General features: G+C 43.9%; 1 protein-coding gene across 1 annotated transcript in view; it reads left to right on the forward strand.

Annotated features, from left to right (window-relative positions):
• BCAR1 (BCAR1 scaffold protein, Cas family member) overlaps positions 1–26,559 on the forward strand; it is a gene marked incomplete at its 5' end in the record, with an annotated part of 236,411 nt that overhangs the window by 109,463 nt on the left and 100,389 nt on the right. Inside the window, one exon of the mRNA XM_082271033.1 lies at positions 10,977–11,717. Coding sequence (XP_082127159.1) covers positions 10,977–11,717 — 741 coding nt within the window. The remainder of the gene's footprint in view (positions 1–10,976; positions 11,718–26,559) is intronic.

The raw sequence follows: 26,559 nt of genomic DNA on the forward strand, positions 1-26,559 counted from the left end.
ACTGCTGACTCACTGATAAGCCTCCTATTATCCTCAAGCTTCCGGATGAAACGGTTTTGTCATCTTCATTGACGGATTTCTCATAAATGCCACACAGTTTGTCTCTCATCTCATATACACATTCTTCAACTGCATTTTTGGCATCATTTTGCTCCTTCTCGTTTCTGTCATCTTCATTGACAGCTTTCTCATAAATGTCAGACAGCTTGTCTCTCATAACCGTCTGTCCAATCCACCATGGAGGACCGTGATCCATAGGCAACTCAATTGGGCTAGTCTTAATGTCTTCAACATTCTTAAGACGCCTCTCTCTGCAATCCATAAATGTTTTCCACAAAACTTTGAGAACCTTTGCTTCACTAAGCTTTGTTCCAAGTAGGGACTCTTGACATCCCTCTGTGACTTGAGTTGCCTCTCCATACATCTGTACACAATCATTGACTTTTTGTTGTAAAAGGGAATGATCTTCCTTCTTGAGCTTTGCTTGCTCTAAGATGCTGTGCAGAGGATTTTCCAATTGAGACAACAGGCTGTCACACATTTCTTCAAAGTGACCCCTGTTCCTTTTCCCAGAGATATCAATATCATTCACCAAACATTTCATATTCATAGGCAGATCGGAAGCATTTGCACTCATCAACTTCTTAAACTTTTCGCCCTCCTGAGCGAGTCGCAGTAAAGGCCTACTATTTGATTTGATATTCAGTTTATATTTCTTGCCAAACTCTTCACAGAAGTAGTCAACCAGAACATCATCAACTTTCCTTACACCAACATAGGGGTTAAAGGCAACAACACAGTTGAACCCAGCGATCTGGGTGGTATCCATTATAGACCTCCTCTCTGCATCAGTGAAGAAGCATGGAACTGCAACACATTCTTTTACAGGTTTCTTCAATGCACTTTCTGCTGAACTATTTGACCGCTCAAGGTCACCTAGTTCTTTTTCTCTATCTGAATTCCACATGGAATGCATCTCAAGATCACGATCAAACTTCTGCCACCCGTCTTTCACCAGTTCCATTTTGGAAACACTCCCTGAAAGGCACTTATTCATTTGCTTCACGTTTTCACCAACAGCCTTAGTTTTCCCCACTAGGTTTTCAGCCTGAACTGAGAAATCATCACATTTCTTACTCAGCTCCTTTGTTTGCTGAAGCTCTAATGATACATTTTCCAATGCTTGAAGTTTTTGAAGGAACGGTTTATTCCAAAGGGGTGATTCAAGCCACATGTCATCACATTTCTGAGGCTCACTCAGGACAGACCCCAAAACACTGATCCTTTTAAAAACTGCATCAGGCACACTATCCCCTCTTTGGGACAGATCCTCTGTTGCCTGGAATTCCTCTTCCAGTTCCTGCAACGGAATCTTCATCTCTTCTACTTGCTGTTCTAAGGCTCGCTTAGACTTTTCTAGCTCCTGAACTCTTTTCACAACATCATCCTTGGAGCTGACCAATTCTTCCATTTCTGTATGCAGCTGTTTGTTAACACTTTCTAGTTCAGCCTTACACTCTAGAGCTTCCTCCAAAGAGCGAGCCAAGAACAGGGCTTTGCTCTCGTTATCACGCACCTCCGTTTCTGCACGTGCGCGTTCTTCTGCATATTTTGCAGACACAGTCTTCTCTTCACCAAGCATCTGATCAAACTTCTTTTTCACATCTTCAACACACTGTAATGAACCAACGCTTTCTTCCATGCGTTTTTTCATATCCGCTATCTGAGCTTGCAATGTTGCGACTTGCTCTGATAGGTTTTTCTTTGCTTCTGCCTCCTCTTTTAATTGTTCCAGGAAGCCATTTTTCTCATCTTCCATTTGTTTGAGCTTTGTGCTAAAACTCAGCCTTTGACACCTCTCTTCCTGTAAGAGTTCCTGCGTGTCTTGCAGCTGCGATTCCAAGATAGAAAAATCTTCCGCAATTTCTCTAGATTTTCTGTCTGCTTGAGAAAGCTGATTTATAACATTGTCCAACTCAACCTGCAGTCGGTTTGCCTTCTCTGACAGCTTAGCACACAATCGGTCACCTTCTGACACCTTGACTTGCGATTCCAGAAGCTGTGCCTCTACTTTTTCCCTCTTATGTTCACAATCTCCTTTTCCCTGCATAAGAGCCTTCACCTCATTGGCTAGCATCTGGGAATAAGAATGTAATTCTGCCACACAGGCTTCTTTCTCCTTTAACTGCTGCTGGACACGTTGGGCTTCCCCTTTCCAACTTTCACAGTCCGCACGCCATTCATTTACCACATTGCTCAAAGTAGTGAGCTCATACACAGTACTCAGTAATTTAGCCTCTCTTTCACTTTTCTCGTTGTCGCTGAGAGACAATGTCGTTTTCAGAGCGACATTCTGTTCCTGCGACTCCTGCAGGTCTATTTTTGTAGCTCCCAAAGACTGAAGACTTTTTTCCAGCTGATTACGCAACTCCAACATATCAGCCATACTTTGCTTCTGCAAAGTCTGAATTTCACTTTCCTTTTCCATGAGGATGGTATCTTTCTCCATTATAGTCTCTCTGCGTTTTTGCAACTCGACCAAAAGAAGAGCAGTGGATTCTTCCCACTGTAACACATGAGACTTGAGTAGTTCATTCATTTCCTGCAAGTTTCTATGCTCCATTTTAAGCAATTCCAAGGCTTGTTCCTTTTCTTCCATTTTCCGTTGCAAGGCATCCAACTCAGCCCTGCACACATACTCGGTTTCTTCCAAACCGATGGCCTCCATTGGCTGCTGGCGTCTCTGTTTCCAGCCTGCCATGCTCTCTTGATGAGCCTTTTGTTGAGCTGCAAAGCTCTGCTGAAAATCCGCATTTGCCTGCTGTTGAGCTGCATTTGCTTGCTGTTGAGCTGCATTTGATATAATCAGATGTTTCAACATCTCCTCCATTTTGAGTTTACTTTTCATCTGAGCACACTGCGTCTCCATAGCGGTTTCATCAGTGTTGCTAGGGACAACAACCTTCCTCTTTAGTAGACTCTCTTTAGGCATGGATGGGGCTGGTTCAGACGGCAACATCCCCTCCATCCATAGAATCCGGTCTCTCATTTCATCTATCTTTGCATTTTTCAGGCGTTTGGATCGCCCCATCTTCAATAACTCCACAAATTTTTCACAGTCCAGCAAAAAATTTTCAGACCACTGTCTCTTTAACACATGTAGTTTTTCTCTCTCTTGCAAGATCTCTTTTCCTGCACACACAGTTTGTGCAGTCACTTGCACCAGACACAACAAAGTTCATCAAATAATTTTGAGACCGCTGTCTCTTTAAAACACTTTTTTTTTTTTTGTCAGGATCTTCTCTCCTGCACACATAGATTGTGCAATCTCATGCACCAGATAAAGTTCATCAAACATTTGCACTTCCTTGCAGGGATCTCTGCTTATGCCCACTGCATACCTCCACCATATGTAAGGGATTAGCTCGGTGGTAGGCGTATGGGTGACCCTTTTGGGGGTGCGTTTTCACAGAGATATAGCCGAGCAGAGGTTGAAAACAAGACTGATTTATTCATGCAATTTACTTCACACAATTGCAAGCGTCAAAACAGCCAAAATAAAATAAAAGACAAAATAAATCCTTGCCTCTGTGGGCGGCTACCTTCTCACGCTGGAACCTACCTAAGAAGTCTTCCCAACCTACTGTTGGGCCGACACTGCTGATCCTACAGCAGACACTCAAATGTCCATTTGTTTGCTTTTCACACAGCACAAACATTGTCCATTGAACATGTCCCTTTGTTTTCTTTCACACAGCACATGTTCATTTATAACAGGATCCTTTACTCTTCAGATTCTTCATATTGAACACAGTTCATTTAACAGGTCCCATTACTCTTCACACTCTTCACATGGAACACTTTGTCTTCTCACCTTTGAGACGTCTTCACTCGTGGTTACCCTCCTTAGCTTCACATCGCTTTAGGGGGTCTTCTCCCATGCTCACCAGCTTGTCGGGAGGCACACATCCGACTGTCCCCCTCTCCCAGCCCACACGGCGACAGGCGGCAGCAGTCCTTCTCCCATGCCCACACGGCGTCGGGAGGTACACGTATGTCTGTCCTCCTCTCCCAGCCTACACGGCGACAGGAGGCAGCAAACAATAGGAATTTCTCTGAACAAATTATAGAGCCTTAACTCCCTCATTCTGAACAGGTGAAGGCCTTTCAACTTCCTGCTGGCTAGCTCTGTAGCCAACACCCTAAATTAATTAATGGACTTTCTAAATCAGGTAGAAATGTATCTCCTTCCTGTGACTACATTCCCAGATTTAGCTGACTTCCTGTTACAATAGTTACATAGTTACATAGTTAGTAAGGTTGAAAAAAGACATCAGTCCATCCAGTTCAACCTATGATGCGTGTGTGTGTTTGCTTTTAACCGTACATTGTATACCCCTGTATGTTGTGGTCTTTAAGGTGTCCATCTAATAGTTTTTTGAAATTATCGATGCTCCCTGCTGATACGACCGCTTGTGGAAGAGAATTCCACATCCTTACTGCTCTTACAGTGAAGAACCCCTTACGCACTTTAAGGTTAAACCGCCTTTCCTCTAGTTTTAGTGAGTGGCCACGTGTCTTATTGTATCTCCTTTCTCTGAATAGTTTGTTCCTTATGCTCGGGTCACCAGTACAGTATTTGTACATTGATATCATATCCCCCCTCAATCGTCTTTTCTCCAGAGAGAAAAGGTTCAGTGCTTGTAGTCTTTCCTCATAGCTGATGTCCTCCATTCCCCTAATTATTTTTGTTGCCCTTCTCTGGACTTTCTCCAATTCCAGCACATCCTTCCTGAGGACCGGTGCCCAGAACTGGACAGCATACTCCAGATGTGGTCGGACCAGAGTCTTGTAGAGTGGGAGAATAATCTCTTTATTTCTGGAGTGAATCCCCTTTTTTATACATCCCAGCATTCTGTTGGCTTTGCTTGCGGCGGCTTGGCATTGCATGCCACTGCCAAGCTTGTTGTCTACCAGTACCCCCAAGTCCTTTTCCATCCTAGACTCACCCAGAGGTTCCCCCCCTAGTGAGTAGCTTGCTTTCTGGTTTCTGGCCCCCAAGTGCATTACTTTACATTTTTCTACATTAAATCTCATCTGCCATGTAGTTGCCCACCCCGTTATTTTGTTCAGGTCTGCTTGCAAGGTTTCCACATCCTGCATAGAAGATATTGGCATGCCTAGTTTAGTATCATCTGCAAATACTGAGATTGTACTCGATATCCCCTCCTCTAGATCATTTATGAACAAATTAAACAGGATTGGTCCCAGGACAGAACCCTGGGGGACCCCACTTTCCACACCCGCCCAATCCGAGTACTCCCCATTAATCACCACCCTCTGTACTCTCCCCTGGAGCCAGTTCTCTATCCAGGTACTCACCTTATGGTCCATACCTACCTTCCTTAGTTTGTACAGTAATCGTTTGTGGGGAACGGTGTCAAAGGCCTTTGCAAAGTCCAGATACACCACATCCACAGGCTTACCTTTATCTAGGTGGCTGCTCACTTCATCGTAGAAGGTTAATAGATTGGTTTGGCAAGAACGATTTTTCATAAATCCATGCTGATTACTACTTATAATACCGTTTTTATTACTAAAGTCTTGTATGTGGTCCCTTAACATCCCCTCCAAAATTTTGAAGACTACAGATGTTAGGCTGACCGGCCTATAGTTACCCGGGATATATCTCGGCCCCTTCTTAAATATTGGTACCACGTTGGCTTTTTTCCAATCAGCTGGCACCATACCCGTCCGTAAACTATCCTTAAAGATCAAGAATAATGGTCTGGCAATCACCTGGCTGAGCTCATTAAGAACCCTCGGGTGCAAGCCATCCGGTCCCTTTTATTTATTTATAATACATTTTTACACATAAGTGGTCTTTAGGATGTAGGGGTCACAACGAAGAGCATAGGGTAAGGCCAAAAAACCCACCTGCAGCTAGACTAATCCTAAAACAAGAAGGACGGACAAAAGATCGTAAATAGGGTAGATAACCCCAGGGCGGACATGGGAGCGGTCCAAAATTGCCCCTGAAGAAGCGGTGATCCGCAAAACATGTTGGGCTAGTTTATGGGCATCAACGTCCACTACACAAATAAAACCTACCAGCTTTACCATCTCTGGTGTATTATGTCGGTTTGGGGGTTTGGAATATACCACCCCCTTGTGTATGGCACGTTCCTTTTTGCCTACCTATGCTACTCCTTGGCTTTTTGTTTATGCTATTTATGCCATTTATTTATGAAAAAATGGCCTGGTAATAAAGATGATTTACAGGCTGGTACTTGAGTAGTTAAGCAAACTTATGCTTTATTCGACCTCCTGGCTTCCGCTTAAAACAAATGAAAATAGTTTTTGTGTGGGCTTGTCCCAGACAAGATTCTAACAACCTGCTGCAGTATAATAATGCATTAACTCTGAATGTAATTTATATAGGGATGGTAAGATAGTTCCAGAAACTCAGCAGTAAGCAGACACGTTAATGTTTGACAGATCTGTCCACAGGTGTGTCTGCTGACAGCAGTGATAACACGCATATTGAACTTACGTAAGTGATCGGACATGAATGCTTTGCTGCCTTGTAAACAGTAAAAAACAGGAAAAGTGCGTTGCTCAATGTACATCCATTCAACACCACAGATACATTTTATTGCACATACAAACATTCTTAGTAGTTCTGAATATAGTTTTTTTATGTACATGTATAGCTAAAAATTTGCTATTTTTTTATAGAGCAAACCTGTGGGCTGTATAGGCATTCAGAAACTATCATCAAAATAATAATGCAGGCCCCTTTAGTGGACGGCCTCACTGGCCAGTGATTAGTGGGAAATGCAAGCCTACAATCTCAGATAGGCTCCTGGTCCGCTGCGGGACTTTTTTTTTTTTTTCCACGGAGCGGATGACATTTGTGTCATCCGCTCCGTGTGCCCGCATATCATCCCATCCGTTTGCGGATGATATGCGGACCTAATGTAAGTATATGGCACTGCGGATGTCAGCGGATGACACCGCTGACATCCGATTTTCCTTCCTTTCCGTTTTTTACACGGATGGAAAAATGGGGTTCTGTTCCATTCGTAAAAACGGAACAGAACTGAAAGGAGGAAAATCGGATGTCAGCGGATGGTATTCCGCTGACATCCACAGTGCCATTCACTTACATTGATGTCCGCAAATCATCCGCAAAAAAATAGGATGATTTGCGGACACACGGAAAGCAGCGGAGCGGCCGTGTGAAAGGACCCTAAGGGCTCTTTCACACGGGCGTTCCTTTTTTTTTGCCCGATCAGGTCCTTTTTTTTTTTTTGTAACGGACACGGATGACACTTGTGTCATCCGGTCCGTATGTCCGTTTTTCATCCCATCCGTTTGCGGATGAAAAACTGACATAATGCATGTCTATGTAAATACGGATGTCTGCGGATGACACCACTGACATCCGTTTTTGCTTCAGTTCCGTTTTTTGAAAGGAAGAAAAAATACGGTTCTCCTCCATTCAAAAAAACTGAACTGAACTGAACTGAACTGACAAAAAACGGATGTCAGAGGATGATCATCCGATGACATCCGTATTTACATAGAGATACATTATGTCCGTTTTTCATCCGCAAACGGATGGGATGAAAAACGGACATACGGAACGCCCGTGTGAAAGAACCCATATAGTCGTTTCCATAAAGTGCACCTGTGGCCAGACTAGGGGCCTTAAATGGTTATCATATTATTATCCCCGATCCATGCAAAAGGTGAAAATGTACTTTAACTAGAAGCGGATACTGTTTGGTAAGGAACAACGTAGGGATCTTTGAAGATGTTCCATTTGGAAGCAATGCATGGGTATTTAGTTAGAGATAGTCTAAAACAAAATACATTTGTTAATTCTATATGAATAGAGTAGAAGACAGGCGTTGACAGCTGGTCTTGACACCAACATGTCAAACAGTGATCATAAGAACTATCTGCCTTGTGTTTGTTGTCCATGTTGCCTTCTTTCCATGGGAGAATCCTGCACATATAGGCCTTTGATTGTTGACTGGAATGTAGTGGTTTGTTTGCTGGTGCCTCTTATGGCTGGGGAGACTATTTCCACTTCGCCCTCAGAAACACAGAGCTTAAGCAGCGTTGGCTTTGAACTTGAGATCCCTGACCTCTAAATCTCTGCTGCTGGATACTTTGCATTCCATCATGAGTCTCTGCCAAGATAATATTTCACAACACTACACTACTTTTCCAGAGATCCCATGTTTCTGCAAATTTATATTCAATATATTAGTGTTATGATCAAAGTAGTCTTTCTATGGGGTTCCTGATGGAAATGCCTTTAGCAAAAAAAAAGCTATTGGTGGGGTTAAGATGTTTTTTTTTGTTTCCCCTAGAACATCCTTTCTCAACCGTTTGAAACCAGAGGAACTCTTGAAATAATGCTAAAATTATTATATCTAAAACTAATGGTATATTAATGTGATCAGTAAGTTGTGGAAAGATCTTGCCCCTTATGTTGATGGTTCCTCAGTTGTCAAGAACCCCTAAGAAGCTCTGGTGCCCTAGGGCAGTGGTCCTCAACCCTGGTCCTCGGGGCCCACTAACAGGCCAGGTTTGCAAGATAACTAAATTACATCACAGGTGATCTCATTTGCTGCTCAGTGATTGCAGTATTCTAGTCTGCATCTCCCCAAGGTAATACTTAAAACCTGGCCTGTTAGTGGGCCCCGAGCACCGGAGTTGAGGACCACTGCCCTAGGGTACCACGTAATCCAGGTTGAGAAAGGATGCCATAAAGTGTGGCACAGGAGTTGTTGGCTATTAAAGTGTATCTAAATCAAAAACATTTATTTTTTATTTTTAGTGTAATGGAGGTTTTCGAGTAATGGAGGTTTTCGAGTAAAGGTCCACTTTAATTTGATTGGATTCTGTTGTACTGTAATATGTAAAAACATCTGCCATTTTTATCATTGTTTTGTGTTCAGGTACCTCTACATGAAAGATGTAATTATCACAGATTTTGATATTTAAAGCTTGATCTTTTATATATGATCTTGTTGGCTATCAGGGCCTTTTTTTGCATCTGCAGATAGTAAATGTCCATAATTATTATTATTATACAGGATTTATATAGCGCCAACAGTTTACGCAGCGCTTTACAGTGTGGGGGAAGACAATACAGTTACAGTACAATTCAATACAGGAGGAATCAGAGGGCCCTGCTCGTTAGAGCTTACAATCTAGAAGGGAGGGTCAAGTGAAACAAAAGGCAGTAACCCGAGGGGGGTGGGCAGATGGATAAAATGGAGGTAGAGTTGTTAGGTGTGGGTAGGATAGGCTTTTCTGAAGAGGAGGGCTTTCAGAGATCGCCTAAAAGCTAATAGAGTAGGAGATAATCAGACAGATAAGGTTAAGGAGTTCCATGGGATTGGAGAGGCTCTGGTAAAGTCCTGGAGGCGAGCATGGGAGGAGGTAATGAGGGAGCTAGAGAGCAGGAGGTTTTGAGAGGAACGAAAAGAGAGATTAGGTTGGTATATTGAGACTGGGCTAGTGATGTAGTTGGGGGCTAAGCTTTGGATGGCTTTGTAAGATGTTGTTAGTATTTTGAATTTGATTCGTTGGGTGAGCGGAAGCCAGTGGAGGGCTTGACAGAAAGGAGCGGCAGACACTGAGTGTTTGGTAAGATGGATGAGTCTGTCGGCAGCTTTCATGATGGATTGAAGGGGGGATAGCCTGTGTAGAAGTAAGCCAATGAGAAGGGAATTGCAGTAGTCGAGGCGCGAGATGACCAGGGAGTGAACTAGGAGCTTTGTTGTGTCTTTGGTTAGAAAGGGGCGTATTTTGGAGATGTTGCGGAGGTTAAGGCGGCAAGATTTAGACAGCGATTGCATGTGGGCCTTGAGAGTTCAGAGTCCAGGACAACACCTAGGACCTTGGCATGCGGGGATGGGCTGACAGTAATTCCATCCATTTTGACAGAGAGATTAGGAGAAGGGGCACGTGGTGGAGGAAAAATTATTAGCTCGGTTTTGGAGGGATTGAGTTTGAGGAAGTGGTGTGACATCCAGACCGATGTATCAGATAGTAAATTAGTGATACGTGCGGCGACTGAGGGAGAGAGCTGAGGGGTGGATAAATAGATTTGTGTATCGTCAGCGTAGAGATGGTATTGGAAGCCGTGGGAGGCTATCAGCTGACCCAGAGAGGAGGTGTAGATTGAAAATAGGAGGGGTCCAAGAACAGAGCCTTGGGGGACCCCAACAGAGAAGGGAAGAGGAGAGGAGGAAGTGGAATTGTAAGTAACGCTAAAGGTGCGGTTGGATAAGTAGGAAGATAACCAGTGAAGAGTACAGTCACGGAGACCAAAGGCATGGAGTTTTTGAGGAGGAGGGGATGGTCAACCGTATCAAAGGCAGCAGAAAGGTCCAGGAGGAGGAGTACAGAATGGTGTCCATTGGTTTTGGCCGTTAGTAGATCGTTTGTCAGTTTTAGGAGAGCAGTTTCAGTAGAGTGTTGAGGCCGAAATCCAGACTGAAGGGGATCAAGGAGGCTATTCTCGACAAGGTGGTCGCACAGTCGGTTGTAGACCAGACGTTCAAGGAGTTTGGATAAAAAGGGGAGCAAGGAAATAGGATGTAGGTTGTTAAGATCTGTTGGGTCCAGTAAGGGAAAAGTCCACTTGTAAGAAGACAGTTGATGCATATAGGCTGTCATCACCATTTCTATAGTCACGTGAACCATTCAGCAGCTTGACTTGGGAGGAAAGACTGGTCAGGCTCAATAGTTGTATCAATTGACTGGTGCAGCGCCAACTTCAATGAGTGCTATAGTCTTTTTAATATTTTTAGATCTACAAATGAGAAAGCTCATCATAATGAAAATAATCTTCTCAATGTGTGCAAGTAATAAAATGTGAATTGAAAGTTCTTATTTAACTTCACAGAAGTATTTTAATGAGTAATGTTTTTGTATCTGTTTTTTTGCAGAATGTATTGGCCAAAGCTCTATACGACAATGTGGCAGAGTCCCCAGATGAGCTATCCTTCCGCAAAGGGGATATCATGACAGTGCTGGAGCGTAATACTCAAGGTCTAGATGGATGGTGGTTATGTTCTCTACATGGACGACAGGGCATTGTTCCTGGAAATCGGCTTAAGATTCTAGTGGGTATGTATGACAAGAAACAAGGTGCTGCTGGTGATCAAGGTCAACAGAAGCCTCAGCAACAATCCCAGCAGCAGCCACCCCAGACTCCATTGCCTTATAACAACCAAGGTGTCTATAATGTCGTCTCCTCAAACCAGTATGCACCTATGCATCCTTACCAGAGCCCGAGTGCAGACAGTGTTTACTTGGTTCCAGCACCACCTAAAGGGCAACGGACACTTTATCAAAGCCCTCAGGGGCCACAGCACCCAGGTCAAACTACCCCTTCCAAGCAATCTACCTTGTATCAGAGCCAGCTATCTCAACATCAGTTCTCTAGTCAAGTTCAAGACATTTATCAGGTTCCACCTTCCATGAATCAACCACAGGAACTATACCAAGTCCCAGTGGGATCCACCAGCCCCCCTCAGTCTCAGGATGTTTATCAAGTCCCACCATCGGTTAGACCAGGACAAGACATCTACCAGGTGCCACCATCAATGACTCAGTCACAAGACATTTATCAAGTGCCACCATCTATGGAAATGCGAGTGGGAGATCCCAGGAAAGCACCAGGAAAGGTAAAGATTAGAGCTCCAGACCGATACAAAAATTGGCTGATTATTTTAGAGTAAGCTTGAAATATCATTCATTGAGACTAGAGTGGTGAGATGCTTCTGTCAAAATTCTCAGTAAGGCTAGGTTCACACTGATGCCTTGCGATTTGAATAGGTTTTCTGGTGCGATTTTCAAGGAGCACATCTAGTGCGAGTTAATGCAGTTTCAATGCGTTTTTTATGTGATTTGGATACAGTTGCGATTTGGACTTAATGCCCTGGTTTTCTCTTTTCCCCTCCCCCCCTCTCTCTCTCTTTGTTTTCACATGCAAATTACATTCCAGCTCTAAAGATGCACAGGACCCTTTTTTAAAATCGCATCGCATTTTCACTGCATATATGTGATCGGCCTCCATAGAAAATCATGTTATTTCACTTGTCATGCCATCCAATGCATTGTAGAATGCATCCGAAATCACATCAATGTGAACCAGGGCTAAATGAGAGATTTGTAACATTGGTAAACAATTTAAAGTGATTGTAAAGTCTCGTTTTTTTTTTTAAATTATAAACATGTTATACTTACCTCTGTGAAGTTGGTTTTGCAAAAAGCAGCCCGAATCCTCCTCTTCTCGGGTCCCTCGTTCCTACACCTGGCCTCTCCCTCCCTATCGAGTGCCCCCACAGCAAGCAGCTTGCTATGGGGGCACCCGAGTCGAGCTGCAGCTCCGTGTGTCCATTCAGACACAGAGCTGCCGTTCGACCCCACCCCCTCTCTCTCCTGATTTGCTTACTGACTTTGATTGTATCTCTGCCAATCAGGAGGGAGAGTTCCGGGGCAGCCGAGGGACTTGTTGACATCGCTGGACAGAGAGGGGGCACAGGTAAGTATTAAGGGTGCTGTGGGGGGGCTGCTACACACAGAAGGCTTTTTATCTCGAGGCCCCTTTCACACGGGGCCGATCCACTCCGCGGACGCCGCTAGTTCAGCGGGGATTGCTCTGTTGATCCCTGCTGAGCAGGCGGATGACAAGTAAGTCTCTGCTCACTGTGCAGAGACGGACCTGACAGAGTTCCGCTCTCCTCTATGGGTAGATCGGATGAAAGCAGACAGCATGTCCGTTTTCATCCGATCCGTCCCGCTGGATGGATGGCGAACGTATCACCATCTGTCTGTTTTAAGGGGATCTTTTCGGATCGGTTTACTAACGGGTGTCAGTGGACACATCTCTGCTGACATCCGCCTCGCTATAGAGGAGAATGGATGGCCCGATCAGGTCTGTCTGAAAAACGGACAGGCGAACCTGATCGGTCCAATCGTGTGAAAGGGGCCTAATGCATAGAATGCATTAAGATAAAAAAACCTTCCTGACTTTACAACTTCTTTAACTTGTCAGTAAGTTTTCAAGTTTGATTAGACATAGTCTTTAAAATACAACTAAAGCCAAAACTTTTTTCAAAATTTTGGATAGAGTGGAGAGGGATTAGAACTCCTGTCAGTTTTTAATACTTTCTGTGCCTTCCGGGTATCGGGTACCCCGGGGTACAGGGAGATTCACAATCTCTATTTGTTCTGTTTGCCATTATCATTGAAAATGAAAGTAAAAGAAAATCCAGAATTTTGGGTTGTCACCAGAAAAGTGTTAGAGGGGAAATCTTCCTATGGGGATACAAGTTCTGGTGATCTGGGGGTTCCCAAGGGATTCCCTTAATTTGCAGGGATTTCCTCTCACTTCCTGTTTTGGCTATGGGACAGGAAATAAAGGGAAATCTCTCCAATAGTGCACAGATGGCAAACAATAAACTGATGAGGTTATGACTCTCCCTTACTCTTTCCAAAATGAGGAAAAAGGTTTTGCCTATAGTTCTACTTTAAATTATTACTAATTTCATTCTATATGAATAAAATAATAGCCCCCACCATTCACACCGAATCTGGCTTTGAAATTGTGCAACTTTACTTGAAATCGCACAATTTCAAAGCTGCAGGTCAGTGCGACTTCAGGTGCAACTTGGCTGACATCTGTGCGAGTTCACGCACAGATGTCTATGCAAATCGCACCTGAATTCAGAAAAATATTGCAGGAACCTTTTTTCAAAATCCGTGCAGAAGTCAGTGTGGACAGTGTGGCACCGATTTGAACAGATCCATAGGGTCCGAATTGTGATGGAATTTTGAGCTGCCAAATCACATTAAAAGTCGCACTGGTGTGAACGGGGGCTAAAGGTATATTTTGCACACTTTAACCTATTACCTGGAATGAAACTATATACAGTAATGAGGCCTGTTTATGAAGACTAGCTTAATATATGATTTTTATTTCTCTGTGTCCATACCAAAATTTAGAAAAGTTTACATTAGGAAACTATGATTTCTTTTTCGTTTATTAACAGACACAGCTCTTGATCTTCATAACTATTGGGTTATACTACCCCCTACAGGAGTAGAACACCAGGCAGAAAAAGAATCTGGCTATGCCTATGGGCAGTCCCAGGGGGTATACTCCCTCTCCCTGCTATAGGTACTCAGTTTTTTCTGCCTAAGGACCTAGTTCCTTACTGGGATCTCTGGTCCCGGGAAATTATTTCTATTTATGTAGAAGTTTTTTCTCCTGGATTTTTCCTGTGAGATCTACAATCAACTGCCGGACTGGGCAATGGGCTGGATAATCTAGATCCAGTTATCACCCTAGTCTGGCCAGCGTGCAGGCGCAGACCTTAGCTCCACGCAAGGTTGGCCGTGACATAGCCATACTGGGCAGAGGCTGGCCTGCGAGTTAAACGCCTCCCGAGGTCGCATATGACCAGGTCTCGGCCCGAGTTGCAACGCTCTTCCTGGCCAACAGCCCTCCCATTTCAATGGAGAAGGTTTCTGTCTGGAGCGGTGCCCATCCGCTTCCTGGTATAGTGAGTAGCTGTCCCCCCTCTCCCTCTGGAGGGTCTTGGGGTGGACGTGGACCCCTCCTTAGGACAGTCGGGCCCCCGGGTTCCCCTCCTTCCTGTCAAGCACCCCCCTTTCATCTGTCCCCCATCTTACCCCCCCTTCACTTATGCTGGGGCTGTTTGGGTGGTCTGGTCCACCTACTGGGGTGGGGGCAGGGCGCTATACTGGGGATGGGGGCTGGAGGGTGTGACTGGACAATCAGATGTGCTGGACCTAGTACCTAGTGGGGGCTCCTGCCAGGGCAACCCGTCCTGCCTGGGTCTGTGCTTGAGGCCTAGGGATCCTTCCTGGGTCCCTGGGAGCCTCGTGGTGACACACGGGGCCACCATTTTGTTGTAGCCTGTGTGTTTCTATGCACAGCGGTTATGTTTGTGTAGTCTGGCGGCCAATTTGCCGTGGTTTGCTGCGGACGTGGGTCACCCTGCTTGGTCTGCAACCACGCGCCATGAAGCCATCCAGAGCGGCAAAGGTGTCTCCTTACAAAATTGCCGCTAAAGAGTGGGGATGACCAAAGCGTCCCCTTTGGGTCCCTAATCGATCTTCTAGGCGTTACCCCTGTGAGGAGTCCCTTATTAAGAAGTGAACTGTTCCACCGGTGGTGGACCCTCCGGTTTCTAGATTGAACAAGGCAACCATGTTTCCGGTTGAAGAGTCCCCAGCCTTTAAGGATCCAGTTGACAAGAAGGCGGAGGCTGTGGCCCGCAATATGTACTTGTACACTCTGACTAGTTCGGCACTGAGGCCGATATTCACCATTGCCCTGGTGTCGCAAACTCTGGCCAAGTGGGCTAAGCTTTTTTCGCCGTGACCTGGATAGAGAACAGCTCCCCCCCCTGCCTTTGCTGGGCTGGCAGACCACAGCTGGTCCAGGGGCTGCAGTTTATCTGTGATGCCTCTTTGGATGCGGCTCCTCTAGTGGCTCAGCTCTCCGTTTTGACAGTGGCCTCCTCTACATTGTGTTGCCTTCCCTGTGTCCCAGGCCTAAAAATCTGAAAGAAATTGCTTTGCATGCCTTGGATGTGGTGTGGGCAATTAGGGTGTACCTGGCAGCTACGGAGTCTTTCAGGAAGTAAGACTCAATATTTGTGCTCACGGATGGGCATCGGAAAGGGTTGTCCGCTTCCTCTGCGACCGTTTCCAGATGGATTAGACAGATGGTGATTCAGGCCTATTCCATCAAGCGTCAGGTTCTTCCTTTCCCTTTTAAGGCGCACTCTACTCGGGTGCTTAGTGCCTCCTGGGCCTTCCATCATCAGGCGTCAGTGACGCAGGTTTGCAAGGCGGCCACCTGGTCATCTGTGGATGCTTCTTTTGGCCGCAAGGTTTTGCAGGCTGCTGTTTAGAGGACCTGATCTTCTTCGAGGATGTATTGTTTCAGGTGGGCTCCTGTTGCCTGGTTGGCTACTGTTTAGCCTTGGGAATTTGTTGTTCCGATCCCTCATGTTTAACACTGCTTTGGGGCATCCCAATGGTTTTGAAGATCAGGAGCTGTGTCCTTCAGTGAATGAAAGAGAAAATGGGATTTTTGACTTACCGTAAAATCCATTTCTCTGATGTTCATTGACGGACACAGCACCCACCCCTCTGTGGAGTTGTAAATTCTTCTGACACTGCTTGTAACTAAACGTAGTACCTATAGCAGGGAGAGGGAGTATACCCCCTGGGACTGCCCATAGGCATAGCCAGATTCTTTTTCTGCCTAGTGTCCTACTCCTGTGGGAGGCAGTATAACCCAATGGTTATGAAGATAATGAGCTGTGCCCGTCAATGAACATCAGAGAAATTGATTTTACGGTAAGTAAAAAATCCCATTTTTAAACTGCAGTGCAAAAAATTGTGAAATTACCTATTTAGAAAAAAACTGGCACAGTACAGCCCAAGCAAACAATACAACCTTTGTGCCGATTTAGTAAGCACTAAGCACAATCTGTATATTCTGTACATGTAAATAACAGATGCCTCATGCACATACAGCATATAGGTAAAAAAAAAATACAATGTAAAGACCCAAAAAGAAGAAAAAACAGCAATATCGCCATTAATACTACAGCATAAGTCATAGCAGGTTTATAGTGTATAGTTGGTGCCATCTGTCTGTTCAAACACATGTTCCATATATTGTTTGTTATAGATACTAGGTCTGCATATGAACATGAATGTCGACATCACAAATCTTGCATTGCGGCTTTTACTTTCAGGTTTACTTTAGACATAAAACAGTCAGATGTATATAAAAGTTTGATGTGCAGATTAACTCAATGCAGAGAATTTGTGGGCCTTTAACCACTTGCCGACCGCCGCACGACTATCTACGTCGGCGGTCAGCCCCTCACAGGCAAACTAACGTAGGGCTACGTTGCTTGCTTGTGAGGGTCTAGGGAGCGAGCGCGCGCCCCCCGGGGCGCGCTCCCGCTCCCGCGTGGTCACGGACCCCCCCGCGCGTGTGACCAGCGGACCCGATGTCCGCCGGTCACTCGGCGATCGGCGGGGGAGAGGGGGAATGTCAGGCAGCTTGTGTAAACAAACTGCCTGTCATTCTCCTCGCTGCAAAGACACTGATAAAACGGATCTGGTATGTAGATCCGTTGATCAGTGTCCTTACAGCTAGAGCCACAGCCAATCACAGTAGAAACCACGCCCCTAGGGACACACACAGCCCCTCCCTTCCAAATAAAGTTAACCCCTTCACTACCAGTGTATTTTTACAGTAACAGTGCATATGTATAGCACTGATTACTGTAGAAATGTCACTGGTAACCCCAAAAGTGTCAAAAATGTCAGTCAAGGGTCCGATCTGTCCGCCGCAATGTCGCAGTACCGCAAAAAAAATCGCAGATCGCCGCCATTACGCGTTAAAAAAAAAAACAACAAAAATGACAAAAATCTTTCCCTTTGTTAGTAAACGCGATAACTTTTGCGCAAACCAATCAAAATACGCTTTTTGCGATTTTTTTTACCAAACATAGGTAGCATAAAATAAATTGGCCGAAAATTTTTAAAAATTTTGATTTTTACATTTTTTTTGGGGGGAATTTCATATAAAAAAATGTGAAAAATATTGCTATTTTTGCAAAATTGACGCTCTTTTTTTGTTTATAGCGCGTGATCAAAAAATCGCACAGGTGATCAAATACCACCAAAAGAAAGCTCTGTTTGTGGGAAAAAAAGGACGTCAAATTCGTTTAGGTACAGCGTCGCACGACCGCGCAATTGTGCGTTAAATTCACGCAGTGCCGAATCGCAAAATACCCCCTGGTCGGAATGGGGGTAAAATCTTCCGGGGCTTAAGTGGTTAAGATCAATTTCCCCCCTAAATGTTTCGTCGGACTAATGAGCAGTAAAGATCAAGCAATCGTACATGGTGCGACTGAGTGATATCCGTTAGTTATTGATTTGCTAGAAATGAGCTTTGATCGAGCTGCACTCTGATAATCTGCTGCCAGAGGGGAGCTATGCATGTTTGCTAAAAATATAATTGTGGTAGGTCAGCTGATAGCTAGTATTTGTGTGTATTTAGTGCTAAGAGGAGCTCTATCTATATAGTTGATTGCATCTGAGCCATGTTCTTATTTAAAGTGGAACTTGAGTTAGAAAATTGAGTCCTGCTAGATCACTTCAGGCTTGCCCCTTTTGCAGATATAAGTAGGTAAAACATTAAAAATAAATGTCCATACTGTTTAAAATCCAGTAACACACTGCCTCACCTTGCTCTGCACATGCTTGGTATCAAACTTATAACTATTTTTGCCACTGTGCAAAAAATATAGAGGTCAGTCTGCTGACAGCCTAAAGATTTACTGCTGTTCTGGGGCTCTGGGCTTCAGAAAAATGGCAGCCACCAGCAAGAAGAAACTGGAGCCATTCTGGAGGCAATTTACTACACACGTGTATTTTGGTAGCATAATTATTAATGTGGAATGTGTGTTCCTAGAGGAAGAACAGAATTTTTTTAACAAGTTGTTATGGGTAAAGTTTCGCTTTAGGTCAATGATTTCATACAGCGGTGGGCAAAGGAGTAATTTTCAGTTAAATTAAATTGAATTAGCTCTAAGCATTTTATTATCTCCTAGCAGATTGTCAAAAAGTTAAAATTTCACATAAAAATGTAAAGTGTTACTAAACCCACAACAGTAAAATTAGTCTGCATATGCAGTAAAGCATGCTTGTTATACTCACTGTGGAACCTAAGGGGTTATCCTCTGCATTGTGTATAAAGGCTGTTTGATCCTGTCTCTCTGATCCTCCTCTTCTTTCACTGTCTCCAAAAATGAACTTGATATTTACAGAGCCAGGGGAGGGGCTGCACATGCTCAGTTTGGTGTGTATTGCTAGAGAGTTTTTTTTTTTTCCTTGGGAGAGTGCAGTGATCAGCACAGGGCCAATCAGCACTGTCCAGACATGTCCAGACAGAGGATCAGGGGAGAATGAAAACTCCTCCGACAACTATTACTAGTAACTGTCACAAGTCACAAGACTGCTAAATACTGCAGATGAGAGAAGGTATTTATCTGTTTAAATTTACTAAAATGATTGCATTTCCATGTTCTGTGTACTGTGGGAGACCAGATATAGTGAATGCAGGTTCTGGGTTTAGTAACACTTTAAATGCAACCTGCGCTGTTCCTATGCAGGCAAAAGCTTCAGCTACACTTTATTTGTAGCTCACCAACAGCTTATTCTTTCTAACACTTGTCCACCCTCTGTTTGGTTGACAGTAGCAAAGGAACATTTCTGGTACTTCTAGGCATGGGAAAAGTCACTATCGTCCACTCGTATCCATGAATCTTATCACAGGGGCAGCTAAAGTTAAGAAACAACGGGTGGCACCATCATAAAATCCATGATAGAAGAACCAACTGAAACACGGTGAGGGACATCTATTGTCAAAAAATGTGTACACAACTTTTCGAGCCACTAGGGACCCCTTCCTTTGGAAATAGTGACCACTACTACCTAAGAAAGTGCTTTTTTGCAGACCTTGAAATCTCACAAAAGATTTTGTGACAATATATGTCCCTAGTTGTGCTTTAGTTGGTGTGCTGGTGGTGCTTTGTTCTTCTGCTTTGGGTATGAGGAGCACATTTAGGACCTCAAGCTAGCAAGGAGAAAGCTTAAGAGTAATGTTAGAAAGTACAAGATGTAGTATTTTACCAGAAGAGTAGTGGATTTTTTTTTTCTCTTCCACCACTCTGTTTTTTATTTTAATCACTCTTCCCTTCCCATGCTTCAGTGCTAAATGTTTATGAAGCGGCAAGCACCTCTTCCGCATGTGGGTAAAAAGAGAGTCCCAGATACTGTATAAGATCCAATAATGACTCTTACACTGGATACCCCCTTTTTGCTCGTGGTAACCAGTAGGGATGCACCGATCCGACTTTTTTGGTCCCGATCCCGACCTTTTGCTTTGTGAAATCGCCGAACCCGAGTCTGATCCGTAAGTACTGTTTTGTGAGCTTATAACAAAATAATACTTCCGGATTGGTATCGGCAGATACCTTATAACAATTGTGCATTCAAAATCTAAAATGTCATGGGTTTAGTGTTTAAGAGGTTAAACTTCCCTCCTCCGGCAGACTGAACGAAAAGATACATTGTAATCATTGTGTTAAATTAACTGGGAGAGTTGAAAGGCATTTGCAGGAGGCTCTTTTTTTTTTCTTTGACAGCTGTTCTCTGCTCCCGCACAAGCTATAAAGAGCAAAATCGGATCAGCCCGTGGATCTGTTAATTTTACCGATCCAGCTATTTTGCCCGTATCGGGGCCGATATCCGATCTGAATATCGGATCGGTGCATCCCTAGTAACCAGAGTGGCGGTTGAGTTAAATGAAGGTAACTGTAAGCTGCTAGAAGGGTGAAGATTAAAGAGGCCTTTTTGCTTTGCCTTATACGGCATCTTCTTACCTGCATTTCTCCACTCTACACTGGCCGGACACCGGATATGAGTCAGGAGAAGTATTGATCAATGGCATTGTTGTTCATTTTTACAGTGACTGATAAGTAAAAGCAGTGTGCTGAGCATGTGTATACAAAAGACTAGGAATATAAAGGATTTGCACATGCATTTGGAGTTCTAGTTCTACTGTGCCATCTGTGAGACAATATCTTAAGTCCAATGGCTGACCATAGATGATGCCTGAACAAAAATTGAGATTACTTTTTTAGGAGAAAGGGTAATTAAAGCATTGCAGTGGGGAGTTCTGTGATCATCTTGAGTAGATGGGCTTGGGGCATGTGCCCGATCCCACCAGGAAGCCAACACTGCACACCGCTAATCACAGGCACTGAGCTATTTTCTGATCTGTGCAGCTGTGGATCGGGAAATGTCTCACTGCCTGAGATTAGCTGAGTGCAGTGTTGGCTTCCTGGTGGGATCTCGAACACTCCCGAGCCCATCTCTAATCTTGACAAGTTATAAAGTTTTACCCTTACTGGTTAATGATTACCATTATCTCACTTGACTGTATTTTGAGTAAAACGATACCAATCCCTTTCTCTCCATTTAAAAATAAAAAAAAACTATATAGAGCAGGCATGTCCAACCTGTGGCCCGGAACCTCAGGCAATGTGTTTTTTTTTTGCTGGGGAGGAGGGAAGTCAGGTCGGGGGGCACGGCCACAGCAGCTTCCAACTAATGGTGGGCAGAGGCTGCCTCAGAGGGGGGAGGGGAACATGTGCAGTGTTTCTGACTCCTACCACCATGACCACTTCAAATCACTAAAGTGGTCACGGTGGTTAGAGTGTTCCTTTATTATCGCTCAGAAGAAGTAAACCTCTGTATACTGATTCCATTTCATTTGATCATCCTCTAGTTGTGTTAAATCAGTGTGGGGGGCGCGGTGGCGCGGGAAGGGCGCGGCGGCATTTTATTATTTATATACCTTAACTATAGTATATATATTTAATATGCGGCTCGAGAAAATTTCTCTACGCTCAATGTGGCCCAGAGAAGCCAAAAGGTTGGACACCCATGATATAGAGCTTATCTTCCAGTTGTCCTATACAGTGGTGGCCAGTGTTTTGATCCAAAGTTGACCTGGGCTTCTTTTCTGTATAGTGTGATGCCCAGATCGTAGAATTGAGCGAATGGTGATGGTGGAAGGGAAGCTTTGTTGGATGTCCCTTTAAAAGGACTGGTAACACTTTTTAAAAAGTCACTGTGATTTTGGGTCCAATGTAAATCCATGATTGGAATTTTCTAATTAACCTTGGGCTACAAATAGTGTTATTCACTGCGTATCATTTTTGCCACGTTTAATGAACATAATTAAAGTGCTCGTTCATCTGCAGTCATATTTTAAAAGCATGTTTTGTCTTTTGTTGCAATGCTTTCATCTCGGCTCCCTTTGTGTGTGCTTTGACCCAGCCCCTCCCCCCATTGACTTTGTACTGACTGCCATTATGGTGAAATTAAGCATAACTGGGAGCTTGAAGAGGTGTCTGCTGAACTTGCAGCATATCAATAATGTCACCAAACAATTGACATAGACATCAGCATTGCTAAAGTTGTCTTCTTAGCACTGTTTTATTATTAAGCACATAGCATTTATAATTTGAATATCTATTGGTAATAAATATATAGCACATCCAAAGCTCTGCATTACAAAGTGGCTTAGTGGTTAGCACTTCTGTTTTGTAGCACTGGGGTCCATGGTTTGATTTCTTACTATTTCTAATGATTTTCGCTATATTCATGGAGTTTGCATGTTTGCTCTATGGGTTTCCTCCCACACCCCATATGCTGGAAGATTTATCGGCTCTTGCCCAAATTGGCCCTGATATGTGTGTATGCATGTGAGATCGGGACCTTATATTGTAAGCCTCGTTGAGGGCAGGGACTGATTTAAATGTATTATATCTAAAACCCTGCATAAATTATCAGTGCTTTAAAAAAAAAAAAAACAGTAATAAATAAAATACAAGTTATAGTATGGGACTTTGGTTTTTGCTATTGAGAGCCTGGCACCAGGTAGGTTTTGACCCAGGAAACAAGTATAAAAATAAACAATTTTGTAAAGATTGGAGCTTTTCTTTATTGAAACTGGGGGACTGGGAGAAGCTGCATTGGGTGGACTTTACTGGCAGGATCAGCAGGTATTTGTGGGACTTTTCAGGCAAACTAAGAGAACACTGTAAAGCCTAGTACACACGGGCTGAATGTCGGTGGCATCGGCTGGTTCAGTAGAAACCCGGCAACATTCGGCCAGTGTGAACTGCAGTCAGTTAGATAAAAGCCGGCTTCTGTCAACGGGGCATGACCTGAAAAAGGTCTGCCAATCGGCTCCTGGTCAGTGCTCTCAGCCAATGGGTAAGAGTGCTGAACAAAGTGTTTTGGTGGGGGGGCCGTCCCCCTTTCAGAACACAATAGCACATTGGGGCTTAAGCCTAGTACACATGGGCCGAATGTCGTCGGCATTGGCTGGTTCAGTAGAAACCGGCCGACATTCGGCCAGTGTGTACTGCAGCCAGTTAGATAAAAGCCGCCTTATGTCAATGGGGCATGACCTGAAAAAAATCTGCCAATCGGCTCCTGGTCAGCAGTCTCAGCCAATGGCTAAGAGTGCTGAATGAAGTATTTTGGCAGGGGGGGGGGGGGGGCGGGGGCATCCCCATTTCAGAACACAATAGCACATTGGGGCTGGATGTCGGGAGACATTTGGCCTGTGTGTACTGCAGCCGGTCGGACAGAAGCCAGCTTCTGTCGATGGGGCATGATCAAAAAAGTTCTGCCGATCAGCTCCTGGTGAAGACCGATCAACACCAGAACACTGACTGAAGTGTTCTGGCGGGGGGGGGGTCTCTCTTTTAGAACACAATATCACAGCAGGGGAGGTAGCTGTACTAATATTGCATGATTAGTACAGCGGCTCCTCCGGAGCTGCCAGTTTATTTTGTTCAGCCCTGCTACTACTACTAGTGTGTGTGAACCTTAAATCAGAACTGAGCCCTTCCACCAGATTACTGAGGAGATATTGATCCAGCATCAGGAGAGGTGGGGAGGTAGAGATCCACAGAATGAATGAATAAAGCAGAAGCAGGGAGAATCTTGCACTGCAGTTCCTCAGGCACAGCTTCCTCTCCAGCAAGAACAGTAAGCAGGACAGTAGTGACATGATAAAAGCTTACTCCAAATCCTGTGATAATAGGAGCTAGAGGGAGCATTGTCTTCTGTACAAAAACCCTATCGGATTTTCCCTGCTCGATCAGTATCATGGGCTTTAGCTGGCAGCACTGATCTGTGTATTCTAACCACAGGGAAGTTTCCCCAATGTCAGAATACAATAACTCAGCGGGAACCGGGAAGGATTTGAGTCAATGGGGAATTGAGTCCTTCATTCAAACTGCTGGTTAAATGAAAAAAACAAAAACAAAAAAAAAAACATATAATTTATAGGCTGCTTTAGGCCCCGTTCACATAGGGGCGATCCGACTTCCCCAGGCGACCTCCGAGGTCGCGGTTCGAGCAGCGCGCCGCAACCTCGGAGCGGCCGCCACGGACTTCATAACATTGAAGTCTATGGCGGTCGCCCCCGGGTCGCCCCAAAGAAGCTCCGGACCCTTTTTCTAAGTCGGAGCGACTTGTGTCGCTCCTATTAGAACGGGTCCGCAGCTTCCCTATGGAAGGCGACCTACGGCGACCTGTGAGGTGACCAGGTCGCCTCACAGGTCGCCTTAGTGTGAACGGGGACTAACACATTTGTTTTCAAGTGACATGAAAGAACATGAAAAAGCAAAGACTTGGCCAGATCAAAAAAATAATATAGTAAGCACTGCAGTATACATTTTACAATAAATACATGAAAATACGTGTTTCATTTTTGTTTCACATTAGTCCCTCCTTGTGGTCCGATGGCCTCAAATTACTATTATTTAGACTTTTTTATTTTTAATAATTTACTATTTTTTATTTTTAATAATTTACTATTATTTATGTGTTTACATCAGTGTAAGCTGCCATGTCTGCCATTCATGTAAAATCGAATGAAGTATCATATGTTGCATATATTATAGGACCTTATAGAAACCCCATGTTTCCACGTCACACAGGCTTGGCATTACAGCTGTCCTATATAGATTGTACTAATTTTTTCAATTTCTAAAGAAAACCTCTTTTGGGATGTTGTAGGCAACCAAAGACACAAAATCTTCATTAAATTAAAAAAGGTTTACTTTTTTTTCCATTAAATAACATAAAAATATTCTGACAGTTTGGGAGTACTAAAACACAACTGATTATAGAGGAAATTCATAAAAACAGCAAAAAGTGGGTCAACATCACATGATTATACTTCATAGAATGTGGTACATCCAGTTGTTGTTTGCTGTCATAGAGGAGAGCCATTTTTTTTACTCCCAGTGTGGTACTTCCCCGAGGAAGGACATATTGCAAATTGGCGATTGAAACGCGTTGGTTGATTCTGGTTGGATGTTTACTGTAAGGGGTCTCCTCTATGACAGCGAACAGCAACTGGATGTACCACATAATATGAAATATAATCATGTGATATTGACCCTCTTTCTGCTGTTTTTATGAATTTAATGCTATAATCAATCATGTTCTAGTACTCCCAAACTGTCTGTAGGTTTTTAACCGATTGCCGACCGCCGCACGACTATTTACTGCGGCGGTCAGCCCCTCACAGGCAAAGTGACGTAGGGCTACGTCGCTAGCCTGTGAGGGTCTAGGGAGCGAGCGCATGCCGCCGGAGGCATGCTCCCGCTCCCGCGCGGTCACGGACCCCCCCCCGCACGTGTGCCCGGCGGACCCGATGTCCGCCGGTCACTCGCGATCGTCCGTTAGGGCAGGAGAAAGGCAGGCGGCTAATGTAAACAAGCCGCCTGTCATTCTCCCCTGTGTATGAATAATGATCATACGGTTCTACTATGTAGGACCCTTGATCACTGTTCCTGCACCTCAAACCACAGCCAATCACAGTTAGAATCACGCCCCTAGGAACACACATAACCCCTCCCTCTCAAAAAAAGTTAACCCCTTCACTGCCAGTGTCATTTTACAGTAACAGTGCATATGTATAGCACTGATTACTGTAGTAATGTCACTGGTACCCCCAAAAGTGTCAAAAATGTCAGTCAAGGGTCCGATCTGTCTGCCGCAATGTCGCAGTATCGCAAAAAAAAATCGCAGATCAGCGCCATTACGCGTTAAAAAAAAAAACAACAAAAATCTTTCCCTTAGTTAGTAAACGCAATAACTTTTGCGCAAACCAATCAAAATGCGCTTTTTGCGATTTTTTTTTACCAAACATATGTAGCATAAAACAAATTGGCCTAAAATGTTAAAAAAAATAGATTTTTACATTTTTTGGGGGGAATTTCATATAAAAAAATTTAAAAAATATTGTTATTTTTGCAAAATTGACGCTCTATTTTTGTTTATAGCGCATGATCAAAAAATCGCACAGGTGATCAAATACCACCAAAAGAAAGCTCTGTTTGTGGGAAAAAAAGGACGTCAAATTCGTTTAGGTACAGCGTCACACGACCGCGCAATTGTCTGTTAAAGTCACGCAGTGCCGAATCGCAAAATAGGCCCTGGTCAGGAAGGGGGTAAAATCTTCCGGGGCTTAAGTGGTTAAGACGTAATGGAAATAAAAATGTAAAACTTTTTTTTAAACCTAATTAAGATTTTGTGTCTTTGGTTGCCTACAAAATCCCAAAAGAGGTTTTGTATAGAAATTGTATAGAAGCGATGGTGGCAACCATTTCCTACAATTGAAGTGATAATTCATTATTGTACTAATTTTAAAATTCTGCCAAGCTGTGCTATTTGCAGTAAATAATTTGTCATTATTTTGGTCTTTTTAAAAGGAAGAATTTCTATTGTACACAATATATACTATAAATATTCCGCTAATGAAAAACAAGACCTAACTAAAAGCAGCTGGTCAAGCCTGCAAGGTAA

The sequence above is a fragment of the Pelophylax lessonae genome, assembly GCF_965119305.1.
Source record: "Pelophylax lessonae genome assembly, chromosome: 10".
Classification (NCBI taxonomy): Eukaryota; Metazoa; Chordata; class Amphibia; order Anura; family Ranidae; genus Pelophylax; species Pelophylax lessonae.